The sequence below is a fragment of the Caretta caretta genome, chromosome 3 (genome assembly GCF_965140235.1).
Source record: "Caretta caretta isolate rCarCar2 chromosome 3, rCarCar1.hap1, whole genome shotgun sequence".
NCBI classification, from domain to species: Eukaryota; Metazoa; Chordata; order Testudines; family Cheloniidae; genus Caretta; species Caretta caretta.
In genome coordinates, this window is record NC_134208.1 from 43,106,033 (window position 1) to 43,123,624 (window position 17,592).

A 17,592-nucleotide genomic window follows, 5' to 3' on the forward strand; every position below is an offset into this window, starting at 1 on the left:
TTCCCCATTTTGTGATGACCAGTGCAGCAGTCTGGGAGCTGACCTTGTTAGTGAAAACAGAGGCAAAAAAAGCATTGAGTACATTAGCTTTTTCCACATCCTCTGTCACTAGGTTGCCTCCCTCATTCAGTAAGGGGCCTACACTTTCCTTGGCTTTCTTCTTGTTGCCAACATACCTGAAGAAACCCTTCTTGTTACTCTTGACATCTCTTGCTAGCTGCAGCTCCAGGTGCGATTTGGCCCTCCTGATATCATTCCTACATGCCCGAGCAATATTTTTATACTCTTCCCTGGTCATATGTCCAACCTTCTTGTAAGCTTCTTTTTATGTTTAAGATCCGCTAGGATTTCACCATTAAGCCAAGCTGGTCGCCTGCCATATTTACTATTCTTTCGACTCATCGGGATGGTTTGTCCCTGTAACCTCAACAGGGATTCCTTGAAATACAGCCAGCTCTCCTGGACTCCTTTCCCCTTCAAGTTAGTCCCCCAGGGGATCCTGGCCATCTGTTCCCTGAGGGAGTCGAAGTCTGCTTTCCTGAAGTCCAGGGTCCGTATCCTGCTGCTTACCTTTCTTCCCTGCGTCAGGATCCTGAACTCAACCAACTCATGGTCACTGCCTCCCAGATTCCCATCCACTTTTGCTTCCCCCACTAATTCTACCCGGTTTGTGAGCAGCAGGTCAAGAAAAGCGCCCCCCCTAGTTGGCTCCTCTAGCACTTGCACCAGGAAATTGTCCCCTACGCTTTCCAAAAACTTCCTGGATTGTCTATGCACCGCTGTATTGCTCTCCCAGCAGATATCAGGAAAATTAAAGTCACCCATGAGAATCAGGGCATGCGATCTAGTAGCTTCCGTGAGCTGCCGGAAGAAAGCCTCATCTACCTCGTCCCCCTGGTCCGGTGGTCTATAGCAGACTCCCACCACTACATCACTCTTGTTGCACACACTTCTAAACTTAATCCAGAGACACTCAGGTTTTTCTACAGTTTCGTACCGGAGCTATGAGCAGTCATACTGCTCCCTTACATACAGTGCTACTCCCCCACCTTTTCTGCCCTGCCTGTCCTTCCTGAACAGTTTATAACCATCCATGACAGTACTCCAGTCATGTGAGTTATCCCACCAAGTCTCTGTTATTCCAATCACGTCATAGTTCTTTGACATCACCAGGACCTCCAGTTCTCCCTGCTTGTTACCAAGGCTTTGTGCATTTGTATATAAGCACTTGAGATAACCTGTTGATCGCCCCTCATTCCCAGTATGAGGCAGGAGCCCTCCCCTCACAGACATTCCTGCCTGTGCTTCCTCCCGGTATCCCGCTTTCCCACTTACCTCAGGGCTTTGGTCTCCTTCCCCCGGTGAACCTAGTTTAAAGCCCTCCTCACTAGGTTAGCCAGTCTGCTGGCAAAGATGCTCTTCCCTCTCTTCGTAAGATGGAGCCCGTCTCTGCCCAGCACTCCTCCTTCATGGAACACCATCCCATGGTCAAAGAATCCAAAGCCTTCTCTCCGACACCACCTGTGTAGCCATTCGTAGACTTCCACGATTCGACGGAAGAGCCCACAGCCCTCCCAACATTCCTGAGGACTCACCAGGGGCACCATTTCAGATTTTGGTAGGTGGGGGGAAACTTTAACCATGATTCCTGGGGCTACTTACGCACCTGAAAACTCTATGGTGTTATTTTTTGCAGATAATATCAGAAATTAGCTATCTAATTCCTATATAATGAAAGAAAAATATATATACAAACTCCAGTTAAAGCCACATTTTAAGTTTATATGTAAATGTAGAACAATCAGGAGATAATACAGAAAGATATTCCCACTCCCAAGTCTTGAGGTATCAGTTCTGGAGCTTTAACATGGATATCAGAAACACAAGTTGGATACTTTGTACACTATCTTTCGTAGAGATAAAGAAAAATAAATAAAATCTTCTTACTTTCTTTAATAGACACAGTCTGTGTTACTGCATTATCTACTCTATTTTAGTTAACTGTTTTTCACTCCATTAAAAATTATTTAGTTAATGTTAACATATGTGATTAAGGGTTTTGCCTCTTTTATTAAGAACAGGAATTTATTTTTCTAATTATTTTGGCATTTATGTTTACTGATTATATACGTGACTCACTGACATTTGTCTTCTCCATTGCTATTTGTATCATTCTTGGAAGTACATTTATTTTCATAAAATTTTTAAATTATTTTACAGATATAACTAACAATATAATTGGAAAATAAGCGACCTTCACCTGCACAGTGTCTAAAGTTATGTGTTTAGCTCATTTTTTTTAAACTGGCACTGCTAAGGTGAGTACAAGCTAAATTTACATTCTAGAAGTAAACTATTATTTGATTGTACTATTTTAAATAACGAATAACAAAGCACAATATGATAACAAAAGTAGTAATGATAATTACTCCAGCCAGGACAGGTTAGGCATTTTAGAACTCACTGATCAAAGAATTAAATTTATCCATATCATAAATGTTTGATATGCACAGACTAGTTAAAAAACTAAAATAACAGCACTGAAAGAATAAAATTACAGAGAATATATGTGCATTGTGCATTTTGACAGTAACAAGAAGTAATAACAATAATAATAATACAAGTGTGTGTTGGGGGAGAAGATCTGTATGTGTGTGTGGGGTGGTGGATGTGAGAGACAGAACATGTGTGTGAGAGAGAGACAGATTGTGTGTACTGGGGGAGTGTGAGAGACAGCGCACTATCTCTTTAAGCAAAGCACTCGCTAATCTGAAGGCTTGTTCAATCCAGCAGCGGACAGCAGCTCCCAGTCATGACCCAGAGGGAGCAGCACAGACTTCTGTTCTCCCACCCCAGCTCACCAGAGACCAGGTACACAGATGGGGGGATGCGGACACCCTGACAACCCCCCACACTCTGCACAGCAGACAGGAGGCACCCAAGAGCAGCTTGGCTAGGGGCAGCTCCAGGCTGGGGGGAGGGGACAGGAGAATCAGCGGTTGCAGACAGCCACAGAACAGCAGGAGGGAGATGAAAAAGGATACCCCTGCTCTGGAGATGCCCCCTTCAGGAAGGTGTACTTGGTGGTTGCCCAGCCTGCCCACCCCAATGACCAACCCTGAGTATAGATATGATACAAACATATGGCAGCATATCAGAGACAAATGTGCCTTAAAGGAGCCTACCTATGCAAGCACCACCAAAAATCTTACTTTCATATCATAAAGATACAATTGTTAGCACCTGTTTAGACCTTTCTTTCTGTACATATGATTCATTTATATATGCATATATTAACTATTCTAAGGCCCAGAACATTGATTCTGGACCAATAAGTAACCCTATTCAGGAATTGTGTCTGTTATGCTGCATTCTAACAATCTTGGGCAACTTTGTGTCCATAAAACTCCAGATATTCTTGGAAACCATCTTAATATATACATACACACACACACACACACTTACATAAGCATATATAGACTTGGGAAACTAATAAGGGATGATTGTTACAGCAGATGCTTTCTGTTGGGGAATCAACAGGGAAGAAGGATTGTGGGGTAGGAAAGACCCAGTAAGGGATATTACCTTGAATAACTGTTAGTCCTCTCAGTTGTAAATAATTATAGCTTTACACATAAATCAGGTGAATAGAGAATATGTGGAAATGACATCAGAACATCTGTATCTGGGAGAATATTCTTGGCAAAGAAGGTTTCTTTGTCTAAAACCTTGTATAATGACATTGATATGGGAACTTAGTTGGGGAATGAAAACTGTGCATCCTTCCAGATACAGTGAAGGAGAGAGACAGAGCCAGCTCTTGGTCTGACAACAAAAGGTGGTAATGTATCTATTCTTTCTGTATTGTTTATAGTGTTGTACTAATCTCTGATAATCTTAAATAATTCCAATTGAGCCTGTTATTTGACAATCTAGAGTCGTCTCTAACTCAAACACTCAACAAAATATTAATATAAATGTAAAAGAACATATACATTACTACATTTGTAATGATCTCTTCCCCATTCTCTTTCCTTGCCTTGAAAGTACAGTTATATTTGGACCGCAAGGTGGAAGGTTTAGAAACTCAACCATTGTTCTGGATATTAGATCTCAAATTGTGATAGAAAAACACTGCCGTTTCCCACTAGACTTCAATCTTTTGACCTGTACCAAGAAAAGCCACAAGTCATTCTAAAGGTTACCATTTACTATTACCAGAACAAAATTATAGTAACTCCTAGCAAGGTAGCTGTGTGACTTGGCGACAAAATAGCAGGTGAAATTCAATGCTGACGTGCAAATTGACACACACTGGAAAAAAATAATCCCAGCTATCCACAATGATGGGGTCTAAATTAGCTATTACCACTGAAGAAAGAGATCTCAGAGTCATTGTGGATAGTTGTCTGAAAACATCTGCTCAATGTGTAATGGCAAGCAAAAAATTCTAACAGAATGTTAGAAACCATTAGGAAAGGGATAGATAATAAAACACAACATATCATAATTCCACTATATAAATCCATGGTTTGCCCACACCTTGAATATTGTATATACAGTTCTGGTCACTCCAACAACATATTCTTTCCCAAACCTTGTTCTTGGAAACAGGCAAACAAATTTGACTGACTTTTTTTTTTTTTTTTTAAGAAAAAGGTCAGCCTGAGTTTGGTTCGGATACAGCCCCAAAAATCTATTTAATTATCTACATTTTATGTCTAAATCTTATCCAAACTGCCTAAATCTCTGATATCTGTAATAGAAGTCTTCATGTTTCCTATTGCACTGGAAATAACATAAGTACAGCTTCTCTTTCTGCACTTTGATTTTTTGGTCCCAGGCTGAAACAAGAGGTGCAGAAGCAAAGCATGGACGTAAAACATAACATTGAGAAAAAGTAAACACTTAAAAAAAATAAAAAACTTGAATAGTTTCCATATATATCAATTCTAACTCTATCCAAGCTAGCTCTTAATTAGTACAATGCAATATTTTTTCTCCCCAAAGGACTACAGCTCTTCAAAAGATAGAATTTCCATTTTGTAAAGAATTTAGAGATTTCAAAATCTGCCTTCATTTCAAATTGTAGCCAAAATTAAAATTTTAAAATTTTCCACAACAGACAATTAAAAAAAAAATCATTTCAGGACATAGAAAACATTTTGCTTTTATAAATAACTCCAACTTTAAAAATGTGTATTATAATACCAAAATAAATAAATAAGAAGTCATTTCAAAATGAAAAATTGAAATTTTTTGTTCTGAAAATGTCAAAACCAGATATTTTGTAATTATAACTTTTGGTTTTCATTTTTTTAACTGAAATTCTGGCAAAATTGACCCATTTTCACAAAGCATTTCAATTTCAATGGAACTGTATATTCAATGGATGATGGTCCTGTAAAAGTGTCTCTAACCAGCTCTATGTAGGACCCTGTCTCATTCAGTGGACTGCATGGATGGTGCATAGAGAATTAGTCAGCATTATGTAGTGGATGAGGCTGTTGAGGACTCCTGCCTCATTTGAGAGCAGAATTGAGAGTGTGTGGAATAAGAGGATTGGTGGAAAAGAAAAAAAAAAAAAGGAGAACACTGTATATGACCATATAATTAAAGACTAGATGACTTACTGAGGTCCCTTGAAGTTCTACTTTTCTATTATTCTATGATAATACATGCAGATAAGGGAGCCTAATAAGGATGCATGGGCCTGACTTTACAAGTTCTTTTAATATAGTTTTTGTGCATGTAATTGAATTTAGATTTATGATATAAGATCACTCATCTCATTTTATTGAAATTCTAAAACTTATAGCTGGAACAAGAATAAATGTGTGCGTAGATATACATGTGCATGCACACACACATTTAATCATTTGGTATTGTTTTTTATTTTTTTTATTGCAGACTGCAGGTGTGAAGTTTCTCTTTGGAACAAGCCTTGTAATCCAGTAAGTTACTGAATGAAAACTCCAAAAGCTTCTATTCAGTATTTTTCTTATTTTGTTCAACTGACACAATGTGGCCTGAGGGAAAGCCACTGGATTCCAGGATTTGAGTTTGTTTGTATGTAAGGGTAAGACACTGAGTTTGAAAGAGTTTCAGAACTTTGTTTTCACTCCTATGCTCTTCTAGATTTTTGAATTATTGCACAACATGAAGTAGACTAGATTCAACTTCAGTTCAGGATTCTATTAAATTCATATTTAACACCTTTATTCAGGATTTAGAACTTAACTTTTTTTTCTCTAATTTAGATCTTTACCTTCAGCTTCCAACTCTCACTATTTCCTACCACTTCACAGTCTCTTCGGCAGAAAACTTTTACAACTCACAACTAAAACTGAGCAATGTAAGATATTTGCAATAATAGAATTGTCTAGATGCCAAAACATTGTGACATAGCTGAGAAATTTCTTTTACTATCTATCTATTCTTCCCGTCTGTAAGGTCTGACCTATTTTTCCTGGTAATCAAATGCTGGTCAGATATGCAAAACATTGAAGATGACAAATATGAATAATAGTAACAATAATAATAAACCATGAAAATAAAAATAACTATGCATAGGCCTAAATCCATACAAGGGGACCAAGTCTATATCAACATCAGGACAGCATTGGGAAGATGGGTGCAAAAATTGAAGATTGAGGGTTCTTTTGGATCCATTATTTAAAAAAAAAAGAGTTCCAGTTCAAGGTAATCACTTCATTGACATCAGCTTTCTCTAGAGAAATACCTAATTTTTAGAACTTCAGGAATCCTGATATACAAGACTTATTTCAGACACTTGGTAGTTTGCCATTATTGGTTCCTTCCACTTGTTCCGAAGTGTAGTTCCTCCTTTTCCAACACAAAAGAAAACAAAAGTTTCTGGCTTTAAACTCACATAGGAACAAATAGATTTCTGGAAGTTATTGTGTTGGCATTGAGTGAAAGATGCTGTTTTGTCTACTGTACATTTGACCATCCCTGCTTAAATTGTGTGAGGAAGTGTGATTCTCATTTATTCTATACAGATACAAAAGGCATTTTTTTCCAGAGAGGAAGTATAAGAAGAGGTACCTGGGTTCAGTCTTATAGCTGTTCGATATTTGAAACCTTGGCAGGTTTGGTGGGTAGTTGAAAAGCCTTTACTGGTGGACTGGCAGTGTATGGAAAATAAAATAACTTTGTTTTGATTAGATGCAGGCAAGCGAGTTATCATATACAGTATGTATAAGCCTCATTTAAGAGGATAGAGTCACCTTGTGTGAGGTTGATTCAAACTCTTATGACCAGATTTTCAATTCTGGATATCACATTTTGGATCTTCAATCATTAAATGAGGACTTTGCATTCTTCATCTCTCAGAACAGCAGGGAACAACTGAATGTGACAGTGATAATTTGGGATAACTGTTTTCTGCCCAAAATCAAGATAAAGTGGGCTGCCTACAATGGGGGGAGAACATTGTCAAATGTATGAGGATTAGAAACTGACTGAAAAGGAAACAACCATATTATGGGACACAGGATCAGAGGAATATTTGTATTCAGCTCAATTCTCAACATGGAAATGAGCACTCATGAAGTCACAGCATGTGTTGAGTTTCCTCTGGTGACAGGAACACAACAGTGCAGTGGTCAGCCTCTGCAAGGAGACTACCCTGATTTTATTCAGATACTGGGCTGTGTTACTTTTTATTTAAACTTGCAATCTATTAGCTTTAGCAGACAATTGTGTCTGTATCTTTTATTGTTATTCTGTGACATTAGTAAGATTCCGTTTTAATTTGAATGTTAATTTAAGGTTAAATACAGCTGACACAGCAGCATAGAACACTAGTACTTTACAATAGAATGACAAAGGCTTCCTAATGATTAGAGAACAGGAATGTTAAGTCCAGCTGTGGGAGCACCTGAGGCTCCATCATCTTCCCTCCAAAACACCTACAGGCGTCTCAGCAAGGAAAGTTTTAATTGGGGAGAAAAAATCCAGGCAACTATAACAGAAATTAAAAAAAAAACAACAACGCTGATATTTTTGATCCAAACAAAAAAAGGTGACAATAGAGTAAGTTGTGGCTATTCCATATGGCATTTTCAAGCTTATATCTTTGCACATGGTGCTTCATTGATGTCTTCCACGCTTGAAAACTTAAAACAGCTGAAAAAGGCCTCTTACATTCCTTTCTAGTCCTTCCACTGCTGTTCAAAAAAATTCAGAGAAGAGACAAAGTAAAACTCTGGGATGTTTTGGTGAACTGTGTTTAAAAAGGATTAAAACAGTAACAGAGGGGGAAATATACACATCTTTGGATTAATTCTTGGGGCTAAAATAATCCATTAATTGTCCTGGCAGAAGAAACTTTTTTCTTCCCAACTTTCTGGCAGATAAAGGACACTTAAAAATATAACAATCTAAAGAAATTTAATTTATTGTTTGAGGGTAGATACTTGACACCAACCAGCCTCAGACTATGTTTTTGTTCTCCCTCACTGAAAGAAAAATTATCACAATCAATTCCTGTAATACCAATGTGGATGCCATTCTATACACTGTAACAGACATTCCCTCTCCCCCATTTCCACTCTTAGAAATCATAGACATGTAGGGTTGAAAGGGACCTCATTTAATCCATCTCCTTGCACTGAGGGGCAGGACCAAGTATACCTAGAGTATCCCTGAAAGGTGTTTGTCTAACCTGGACTTCAAAATCTCCGGTGATGAGGATTCCACAGCCTGCCTAGGTAACCTGTTCCAGTGCTTAACTACTCTTACAGTTAGGAAGCTTTTCCTAATATCTAACCTAAATCCTTGCTTCCAATTAAGCGAATTACTTCTTGTCCTTTCCTTGGCAGACACAGAGAACAATCCCTACTTCCATTGTATATATGTTGGTTTCCATATAGTTATGTCTTAAAAAAAACAGAGAAAAAATGAGGCTGCTACTTTTTTTCTACCCCCAAACCCAGGCACTGCCAATTCTACAATGTTGCTAAACTGCTACCACATTTGCTCCTGCAGGTCACAGCAGCCTTAGCCAATCAAGGCTAGGTTGAAATGCTAGTCTAATGTTTACTATCCATGTACTGTGGAGTACAAAGTCCTTCAGGATGACTGGTTGATAACAACTTGAGACTTTAGGAATCAGGATCTTCCCATTTATCTGACTCCTAGCTGGGATATACCACAGGTCCCTTCATTGTCCTTTCGAACACTGAACCTCCATCCACCCTACTATATCTGTTCCTCCAGAATTATCTGTAGTTAGGAGAGAGACCACTACAAAATGTTAATCTTCAGTTACAACTCTTCTTGCCTTCCTTAGCCTTCCTATCTAACTGCTTTGACTGATACTTGAATTCCCCATATATTTAATGCCAAGATCTGCTCACATTCTGACTAGTACAAGGTATGATTGTATACTTACTTAGTCTATGGATTTCTGTATCATTGTTTTGCCAATGAGATATTGAAAACTAAGATGAGCACCATTTCCCCCATTTTTCTGCTTTCATGGATCATTCAACTCACTGAATATGGTGTTTTTAATTTCTGCATCACATAAAGAGCCCCAGAATGTTAAAAAGCCAAAAAAAAAAGCATTTGCAAAAGCACCAGAGTTGAGTTCAGTTTTGTTAATCATGTATTTTGGTTGTTCTAAAATCAGATGTTATCAATTGCTTCATTACTGCTCTTGCATATAGATGACTGAAAAAAGGACCACAAAGACGACATGTTAATGGCAGGTGATGTACTCTTTGTGGGCATCTAAAACTGAGCAATCAGATATAGATTAGATGGATTTATTTGGCACTAGATTTATTAAGTCAACAATTACCAGATCCCTTTAACAGTCTTATAGTAGTCACCGGTCTATTTTATTCACTTTACAGAAAAAACAAAAACAATGAACAGAACTCTTGACCTTATAAAATTTCCACTCTTAGAAAATTTACGATAAAGTTCTATTGTCTAGACAACAAGGGACCTCATACTCCCTTTTGCAACTGCACTTTCACCCACAGATGAGTGAAATCTACCTACATGAAATATTCCTTACTTTCTCCTAATACTGCAGAAGTTCCTCCCTATGAGTTCATGGAGTTCAAGTTTACTGCAACTGGAGGAAGCAGGACTATGGTGAAAGAAGACATGGGAGGGAAAGTGGCAAAGCTCTCTTGGATCTTCTGCACCTAGTCCATGAAGGAAGTCGGCACACATTCATATAAACTAAGGTTTATTCTCTCTGTATGCTGCAGGAGAGTTCTAAGAGAAGTAGCAGAGAGAGGAGACCATGCAAGCACAGTTTCTGCAGTGGTCACTGGGAGTGGTGGAAGCTGGTGGGGGCAGGGTAGTGGACAGGAGGCACAAGTAAACTTGCCTATAGGCCTCCTACTTTCTGCTGATCTCGTGAGATCCCTGGATTCTGAACAGGATCCCCATCTTTTTCTACAGGGTCAGAGGCAAACTGGGCACCCATGCGGTTAAGAATTCTTATGAGATTCATCAGTTTTCAGCTCATGGTATTACCTCTCCCTTACATGAGTTATTCTTGTTTATGAGACAATGAGGCCCAAAGTTCTTTTATTTTAAGCCCTAATTTTTTTCTTCCTACTTTTGGTTGCTCAGGTTAAATGCCCACTTTTAAAAAATCTGACTCATTTCTGCCAGAGTAAGACACTTTTTTTAATCAATCCCCACTTTTCTGTTCACCAAATGATAATACTTTCCTAACGTGCAAAGATTCAAAATATTGCTTTTATTTATGTACTTAAATTCCCCACCTACCCAGCTGTGTATGGAATTAAAATGCAATCTCAAACACTATAGAAACTAGGTACTAATGCTCCTCATTTTCTGAGAAACCATGTCAGCCAACTTGTATGGTTACATATCTCTCTTTAAAACACACACCCCTCCCTCACCCTCCAAAAACACATGTTTTTTTGTGAGCTACTTACTGGTGTATGTGAGCTGAAATCCTTGGTCAGTATCAGATCCATTGGTGTTAAATTCTATCCACAAATGGTTAGAGGTGCTATTCAGGATCATTCCCACCAGTTCATTTTTAGTGAAGACCCCCAGAGGACGAGAAGAACTGTCTTTTCCATCATACACCTTGTAAAAATCAAATCACAGCATGAAACTCTTTGTTATTTAATTTTCTAGTAATTGAATTAGTTTAATTTATTTTTAAACAATAGCTATGAAGCTGCTTCTAAGATAGATAATCTTTTCTTACAACCATTTCCTAAACAATCTGTAATCTTGGGCACAGAAAAGACAATTTTTTCTTATATGTCTTTCTTAGTTTTGCATTCAGATGAAAGATAAAAATATTCCACTACACACACACACAAACATTTTGTGAGATTATCTAGAATGAAATTAATATTTATACATGGATCTACCCTCAGAGGTTTGATAACCTCATGGGTTTTTTCCCCCATAATCCACTTACAAAGGCTGGAAAGATTTGTGACATTTCAGTGAAGGATGTCTTTTCTAAAATCATTGTCAAAGGAGGGATGGGGTGAATCTTCTTCCACTCTGTTCCCTCATGTCTGAATGTATTAAAAGCCAGACTGAGGTACTGAAGCCAAGCTGTCACTTTTTATTTCAGACTCTGTGCCTGAGGTAATAATTTGATATCACATCAGAGAGATGCATGCTGCACTGTCCAAACAAACTACAGGGGAGTTGGTTTTTAATATGCACTATTCCAATGGGAAAAATCAACATTAACCACTATGCTTTTAAAATTGTTCAGTCAAAGAAATGTCCTTTTGATTGGCCATGAACACAGGACTGATATAAAGGGAACCTAGTATTGATTTGGGATTTTTTATGTTTTCTTCTATATTAAAAAAATTCAAGGCCACCAAGTCCCCAAATGGTCCCCTGTGGTATTTTTGAGGACACTAAATGAATTCAGTAAACTATTTTTTCTTAGTATTACATAAAGCATGTATACTTTCATTGAATGTATGCTTCCATGAAAGATGTATTCACTATGAGAATATTTGTACAGGATCCGTGAAAAAATGTGTTTCTACAATAAGGTGACAACTCTATACATTTAGTTTCTAATGCACAATAAAAACTCTACCCCGATTACCCAGTTTTGCTGTGTTGCCTAATGTGACTGCAGCTGACCTGTATAAGAATCCCTATTTGTGTTCCCCTTTCCTTAAACTCTGTCTATTCATCTGTGTATCCTTAGGCTGGTCTACACTGGGAATTTGCCCTGATTCCAGCCCTCAGTGGTCAGTCACCTGTTTAACTGCACCTCTGAAGACTGATAAGCTTAGACGACGTAAGTCATTATTTGCATCAGGATGGCATGTTACTGCTTGAAACCAAAACAAGATGCACTGGTGAAAATCTATTTATATTGTCTAAACTGGGGAGGTTGTACTCATGCAGCCACACTTGTGGCTGACTGCCGACAGCTGGAATTGGGAAAAATCCCCACTGTAGATAAGGCCTCATACCATGAGATCTTTGGGAATGAATGTCTGGAAAGTGCTTAGCTCATCATGAGCACCAACAAATTAATTAATATGGATATTGATTTCTGGACAGGTCTGTGAGATGAAAGCTGATTAACTTGATAAAAACATATAGATGTAAAGAATGAACCTTCTGACCATAAAAGTAAAGAAGCACATGGACAATGCATTATGCAGGGCTTTACCTGTGCAATATGTACAGCACATAGATGTGTATTAACCATAGCACTAATGAGAATTTCATAGCTTGCATCTTGGGCCCTACATGCAGACAGATCGCTGCACCCACACAGAGCCCCATTAAACTCCATGACTTCCTGCTAGTGTGTCTGCCCTTGCAGGATTGGGACCAGGGGTAGTGTGCTGAGAATATCTCACAAGATGTGTCCAGCTCTTCATATAGTGGTGCTGTGCTGATCTGACCCAGGACAAACTACAGTTCTTTTGGCATTTTAATTAAAAATTATGTTTCCAAAGATTGTAAATCTGTTGTGAAAACTGAATTCGTGTATAGAGGCACTGTGGGATTTATTTTAAAAATTTTGATCAAATACATTTTGCAATTTGTTGGGTTTGTAAAAGACAAAATATATTTTGCCTGGTTTTAGAAATCATGTAAATTACCTTTATTTAATGTCATGGGTACCACTTGCAATTAATATTAAAAGAAGAAAAGCGATCTTGTTATTAGTCTTTAAGAGAGAAAAAAAATTAGCTGCTATCTATTAACTCAATCATTTTTTCCACTATGGTTTTACAGCAGGTTTCTATATATAGGATTATGGTAATCATAATGGCTTCATATAAAGAAAAGATAATACATTTAGTGAGACGTCCCCTCTGTGAAGGTCTCCTCCTTACCTTTTTGTTAGAGATACCCTTATTACCACCACTGTGCTTTGGTATGATAAGATATATAGTGCCAGCTTCCAAACTTCACTTTGACACACCTTGAATCACAATTGCATTAACTAAAACTGAGATGACTGGAAACAATGTAGAAAGAGCAGTAATAAAGCAACAGCTTATTTTACTTAAGTAATTTGTCCTATGGTTGCTATCATTAAATAGATGCTATCAACTAGTTGATAGTTCCTGGTTTGCTTTTACCTCAGCGTTATTTGTGATCAACTCTTCAAAAATATAATGCATTTCTCTTTTGATCCTCATCATCATTTATTACTTTTCAGTAAACAAGTGTGTGCAAAAGTGGTTTAAAAAACAAATGAAAGAGACAGGTTTCAGAGTAACAGCCGTGTTAGTCTGTATTCGCAAAAAGAAAAGGAGTACTTGTGGCACCTTAGAGACTAAGCAATTTATTTGAGCATAAGCTTTCGTGAGCTACAGCTCACTTCATCGGATGCATACTGTGGAAAGTGTAGAAGATCTTTTTATACACACAAAGCATGAAAAAATACCTCCCTCCACACCACTCTCCTGCTGGTAATAGCTTATCTAAAGTGATCACCCTCCTTACAATGTGTATGATAATCAAGTTGGGCCATTTCCAGCACAAATCCAGGTTTTCTTCCCCTCCCCCCCACACAAACCCACTCTCTTGTTGGTAATAGCTTATCTAAAGTGACCACTCTCCTTACAATGTGTATGATAATCAAGGTGGGCCATTTCCAGCACAAATCCAGGGTTTAACAAGAACGTCTGGGGGGGGGGTAGTAAAAAACAAGGGGAAATAGGTTACCTTGCATAATGACTTAGCCACTCCCCGTCTCTATTCAAGCCTAAGTTAATTGTATCCAATTTGCAAATGAATTCCAATTCAACAGTCTCTCGCTGGAGTCTGGATTTGACGTTTTTTTGTTGTAATATCGCAACTTTCATGTCTGTAATCGCGTGACCAGAGAGATTAACGTGTTCTCCGGCTGGTTTATGAATGTTCTAATTCTTGACATCTGATTTGTGTCCATTTATTCTTTTACGTAGAGACTGTCCAGTTTGACCAATGTACATGGCAGAGGGGCATTGCTGGCACATGATGGCATATATCTCATTGGTGGATGTGCAGGTGAATGAGCCTCTGATAGTGTAGCTGATGTTATCAGGCCCTGTGATGGTGTCCCCTGAATGGATATGTGGGCACAGTTGGCAACGGGCTTTGTTGCAAGGATAGGTTCCTGGGTTAGTGGTTCTGTTGTGTGGTAAGAGACAGGATGATATCCTGGCCCCACAGAAGTAAATAGCAAAGCTGCTATTGACATCAATAAGCTCAGCATTTCATTTGTAGTTCCTACAGTGAAGAGTTTACAGTCTGCATTTTAGATATGACAAAATTAATGATGTTAAATTAATAGAGTGGGATTTAGAGGAAGAATGGATTAGAATTACAATAACAATTTCACCTAGTTATGTGGTTTAGGTATGTTCACATAACAGTTATTCTGTTTTTATTTTTTTTATTTGAATCCTCATCCTCTGCCCCCCAACCTACAATCATTGCCTTCCTTACGTTTTCAAACTTTGGCCCCATTGCGCAAACCTTCACCCACATGAAGATTCCTTAATCACAAAAATAGGCCTGCTGAAATCAACAGTCCTGATTCTATATCCCTTATTCATGCCATTAGTACTTACTCAGGCAGGTAATTCTAATGATGTTAATCAATAATACCCTGGTAAATTGGTTTGTTTTGTTGTGAAACAATTAACTCCTATATCTAGCATAACTCCTACAATTATTAGTGACGCCAGTGGTAACGCTGGTCCCATTTTTTTCAAATGAAATATTTTTTCTTCAAAAAACAGGTATTAGTTAAAAGATTTTTTCCCAGAAACGTTCTAATCTTTAAAAAAAAAATGATTTCTTAAAATGGAAACTATTTTAAAAATTAGCATTTTTTTTAGTTTGCTCATTTGTTTTTCATTTTCCTTTTTGACTTTTTCATTGCCAATTTGAATTGATCAGCTTAGTCACATAGAGGGCTTTTCATGAAATCTCATGTTTTCATTTTTGAATAGCAAAATGAAAAAAAAAAGTAATAATTTCAAAAATGCCTATTGAGCCAAAGGGAGTTTACACATTATGTTTCTGAAGCGTTGTGCCAAAATGATGGCTTTTTTGTTAGGTCTTACCCTATAGGAGGATAATTTTATTAAAATATATAAGTAGAAACCATAATTAAAAAAATAGAGTTGTTCAAATACTGGGTTTAAACAATATACATATGTATCTCTTTACTACCGTTGGGAAGTAGCTAGCAGAGATAATTGAATATGGGCTATAAAGCCAATATAACCAATGTTATAGCTTCTACTCCTGGGGGAATTCTATGCCATTGCACATGCACCAAATTCATAACCCCCCTGCAGATTTTATTTTTCTCTGCAGAATACAGATTCTGCTGGAGAGTTGCTGCAGTTACACCTTTTGCCCACCAGGGGCTGCTCTGATGACAGAAGAGAGGGTAGCCAATGGCTGAAGAAGGACAGGGAAGAGGCTGCGTTCCTCACAGCAGGGCCAGGAGAGGAGGCCTGGGACAGACAGAGCAGTGTACATGGGGTTGCTGGTGGGGGGGTCACATACTGGGGTTCAGAAGGGCTAGTACCAGGGGCAGACTGGGGCATGGGCTCAGGAGCTAGTGGGGTGAGAGCACTGATCTTAGGGCTGAATGGGATGTGGCATGCAGGGCCACAGTGGGACGGGGGTAGGGGGTGCAGGGCCACAGGGGATGGGTGGTAGGGAGCTTGTAGGGACACAGGGGAAGGGGAAAGGGGCTACAGGGACATAGGGTGATTGGGGCAGATGTGCCTGACTGAATGGGAGAAGCCAGGGGTCAGTCAGGGTCTGCATAGGGGAGGCTCCCCAACTCCCTAACAATCCTCCTGCTCCCTCCCCTCACCCACAAAAAAAACCCCTCTTCCATACCTCTCCCACCCCCACCCAACAATCTCCAGGCTCCTTCCCTGTCAGGCTCCTTCCCTCTCCCTCAGCTCCTCCATTACCCCTCAGTCCTTTGCACTGACTTCTGAGGGGTACTGGAAATACATTTCTGTATTGTAGTTTAAATGAATTACTCAAAGTTCTGTATTAATATGCCTAGTAAGGAATCTGTTTGTCCAAAAAATAAAACTATGTCTTGAATCTGTTTTCTTTTTTTGTCTGTATTGTTACAGACATACTTGCTGACAGGTATTTTGAAATAAATTACAAAAATAATTGAAACTGGCATGATTATATTGTATTATTTTGACAAATAAAATATGAAGAATTTTAAATACTGTGTGGAGAATTTTTACTTTTCTGGTGCAGAATTTTCCCAGGAATAAACTTTAAACTCCAGCTTTGATCAATATGGATTTTAAAGTCCTTACAAGCTGATGTCTGTTCTGTGACCTACATAAGTTATCTGGTGTTTGGAGTCCAATATTTAGTGGACAGCTTTCCATATTATAGAAAATACTGTCAATATTGGTCATTTTATTGGAAGTCTCTATTAAGAGCTCCATGCTAGGAGACCATAATGCCAAGGACCAACCCAAGAGAGAAACATCATACCGTTCAGGGCTGAGACATGTTTTCTGAGGCAGTGGAGGAAGCTTATACTTTTACTGTCCATTCTATGCTTAATTTGTGGGAAACAGCTGATACTCTGTCCTAAAATTGTCTTTCTGTGCCTAGGCTTTTCATGAGCATGTTCAATCCAACGTATTTAAAATCTCAGCTACCTTGAAAGGCATTTCCTAACCTACCAGTGAATTTAAGTGAATAACATTGAGCTCCTATAAAAATGCACTCTCTGCTTGTAGGGCAGGTGGAGTTTTCAAAAGAGACTAGTGATTTTTGGGTCCCTCCATTTTTTTGGATACCCACTCAAGTCACTTAAAGGATCCAGATTTTCAGAAAGTACTTAGCCTTTGAAAATCAGGTCCCTAACATACCTTCATTTGGGCCCCTGAAAACAAGGGGCAGGACGTTAGTGAATATTTAATGCTACGTGTGCTCTGCTTCATAGGAGTAAGCACTGAGTGTGAACTTTTTAAAGGTACTTGGGATTTGGGCACCTAGGCACTTCTGAAAACCCCACTTGGCACGTATCAGCATCATTAGGCACCTAAATACCTTAAAAATCTGGCT

At 38.5% G+C, this 17,592-nt stretch overlaps 1 protein-coding gene across 2 annotated transcripts in view; it reads right to left on the reverse strand.

The window, feature by feature from the left end:
- Window positions 1-17,592, reverse strand: part of CSMD1 (CUB and Sushi multiple domains 1) — a 1,991,107-nt gene that overhangs the window by 396,123 nt on the left and 1,577,392 nt on the right. For both annotated transcript variants that reach the window (XM_048845330.2, XM_048845329.2), the window contains exon 23: window positions 10,953-11,109. In XM_048845330.2, coding sequence (XP_048701287.2) covers window positions 10,953-11,109 — 157 coding nt within the window. The remainder of the gene's footprint in view (window positions 1-10,952; window positions 11,110-17,592) is intronic.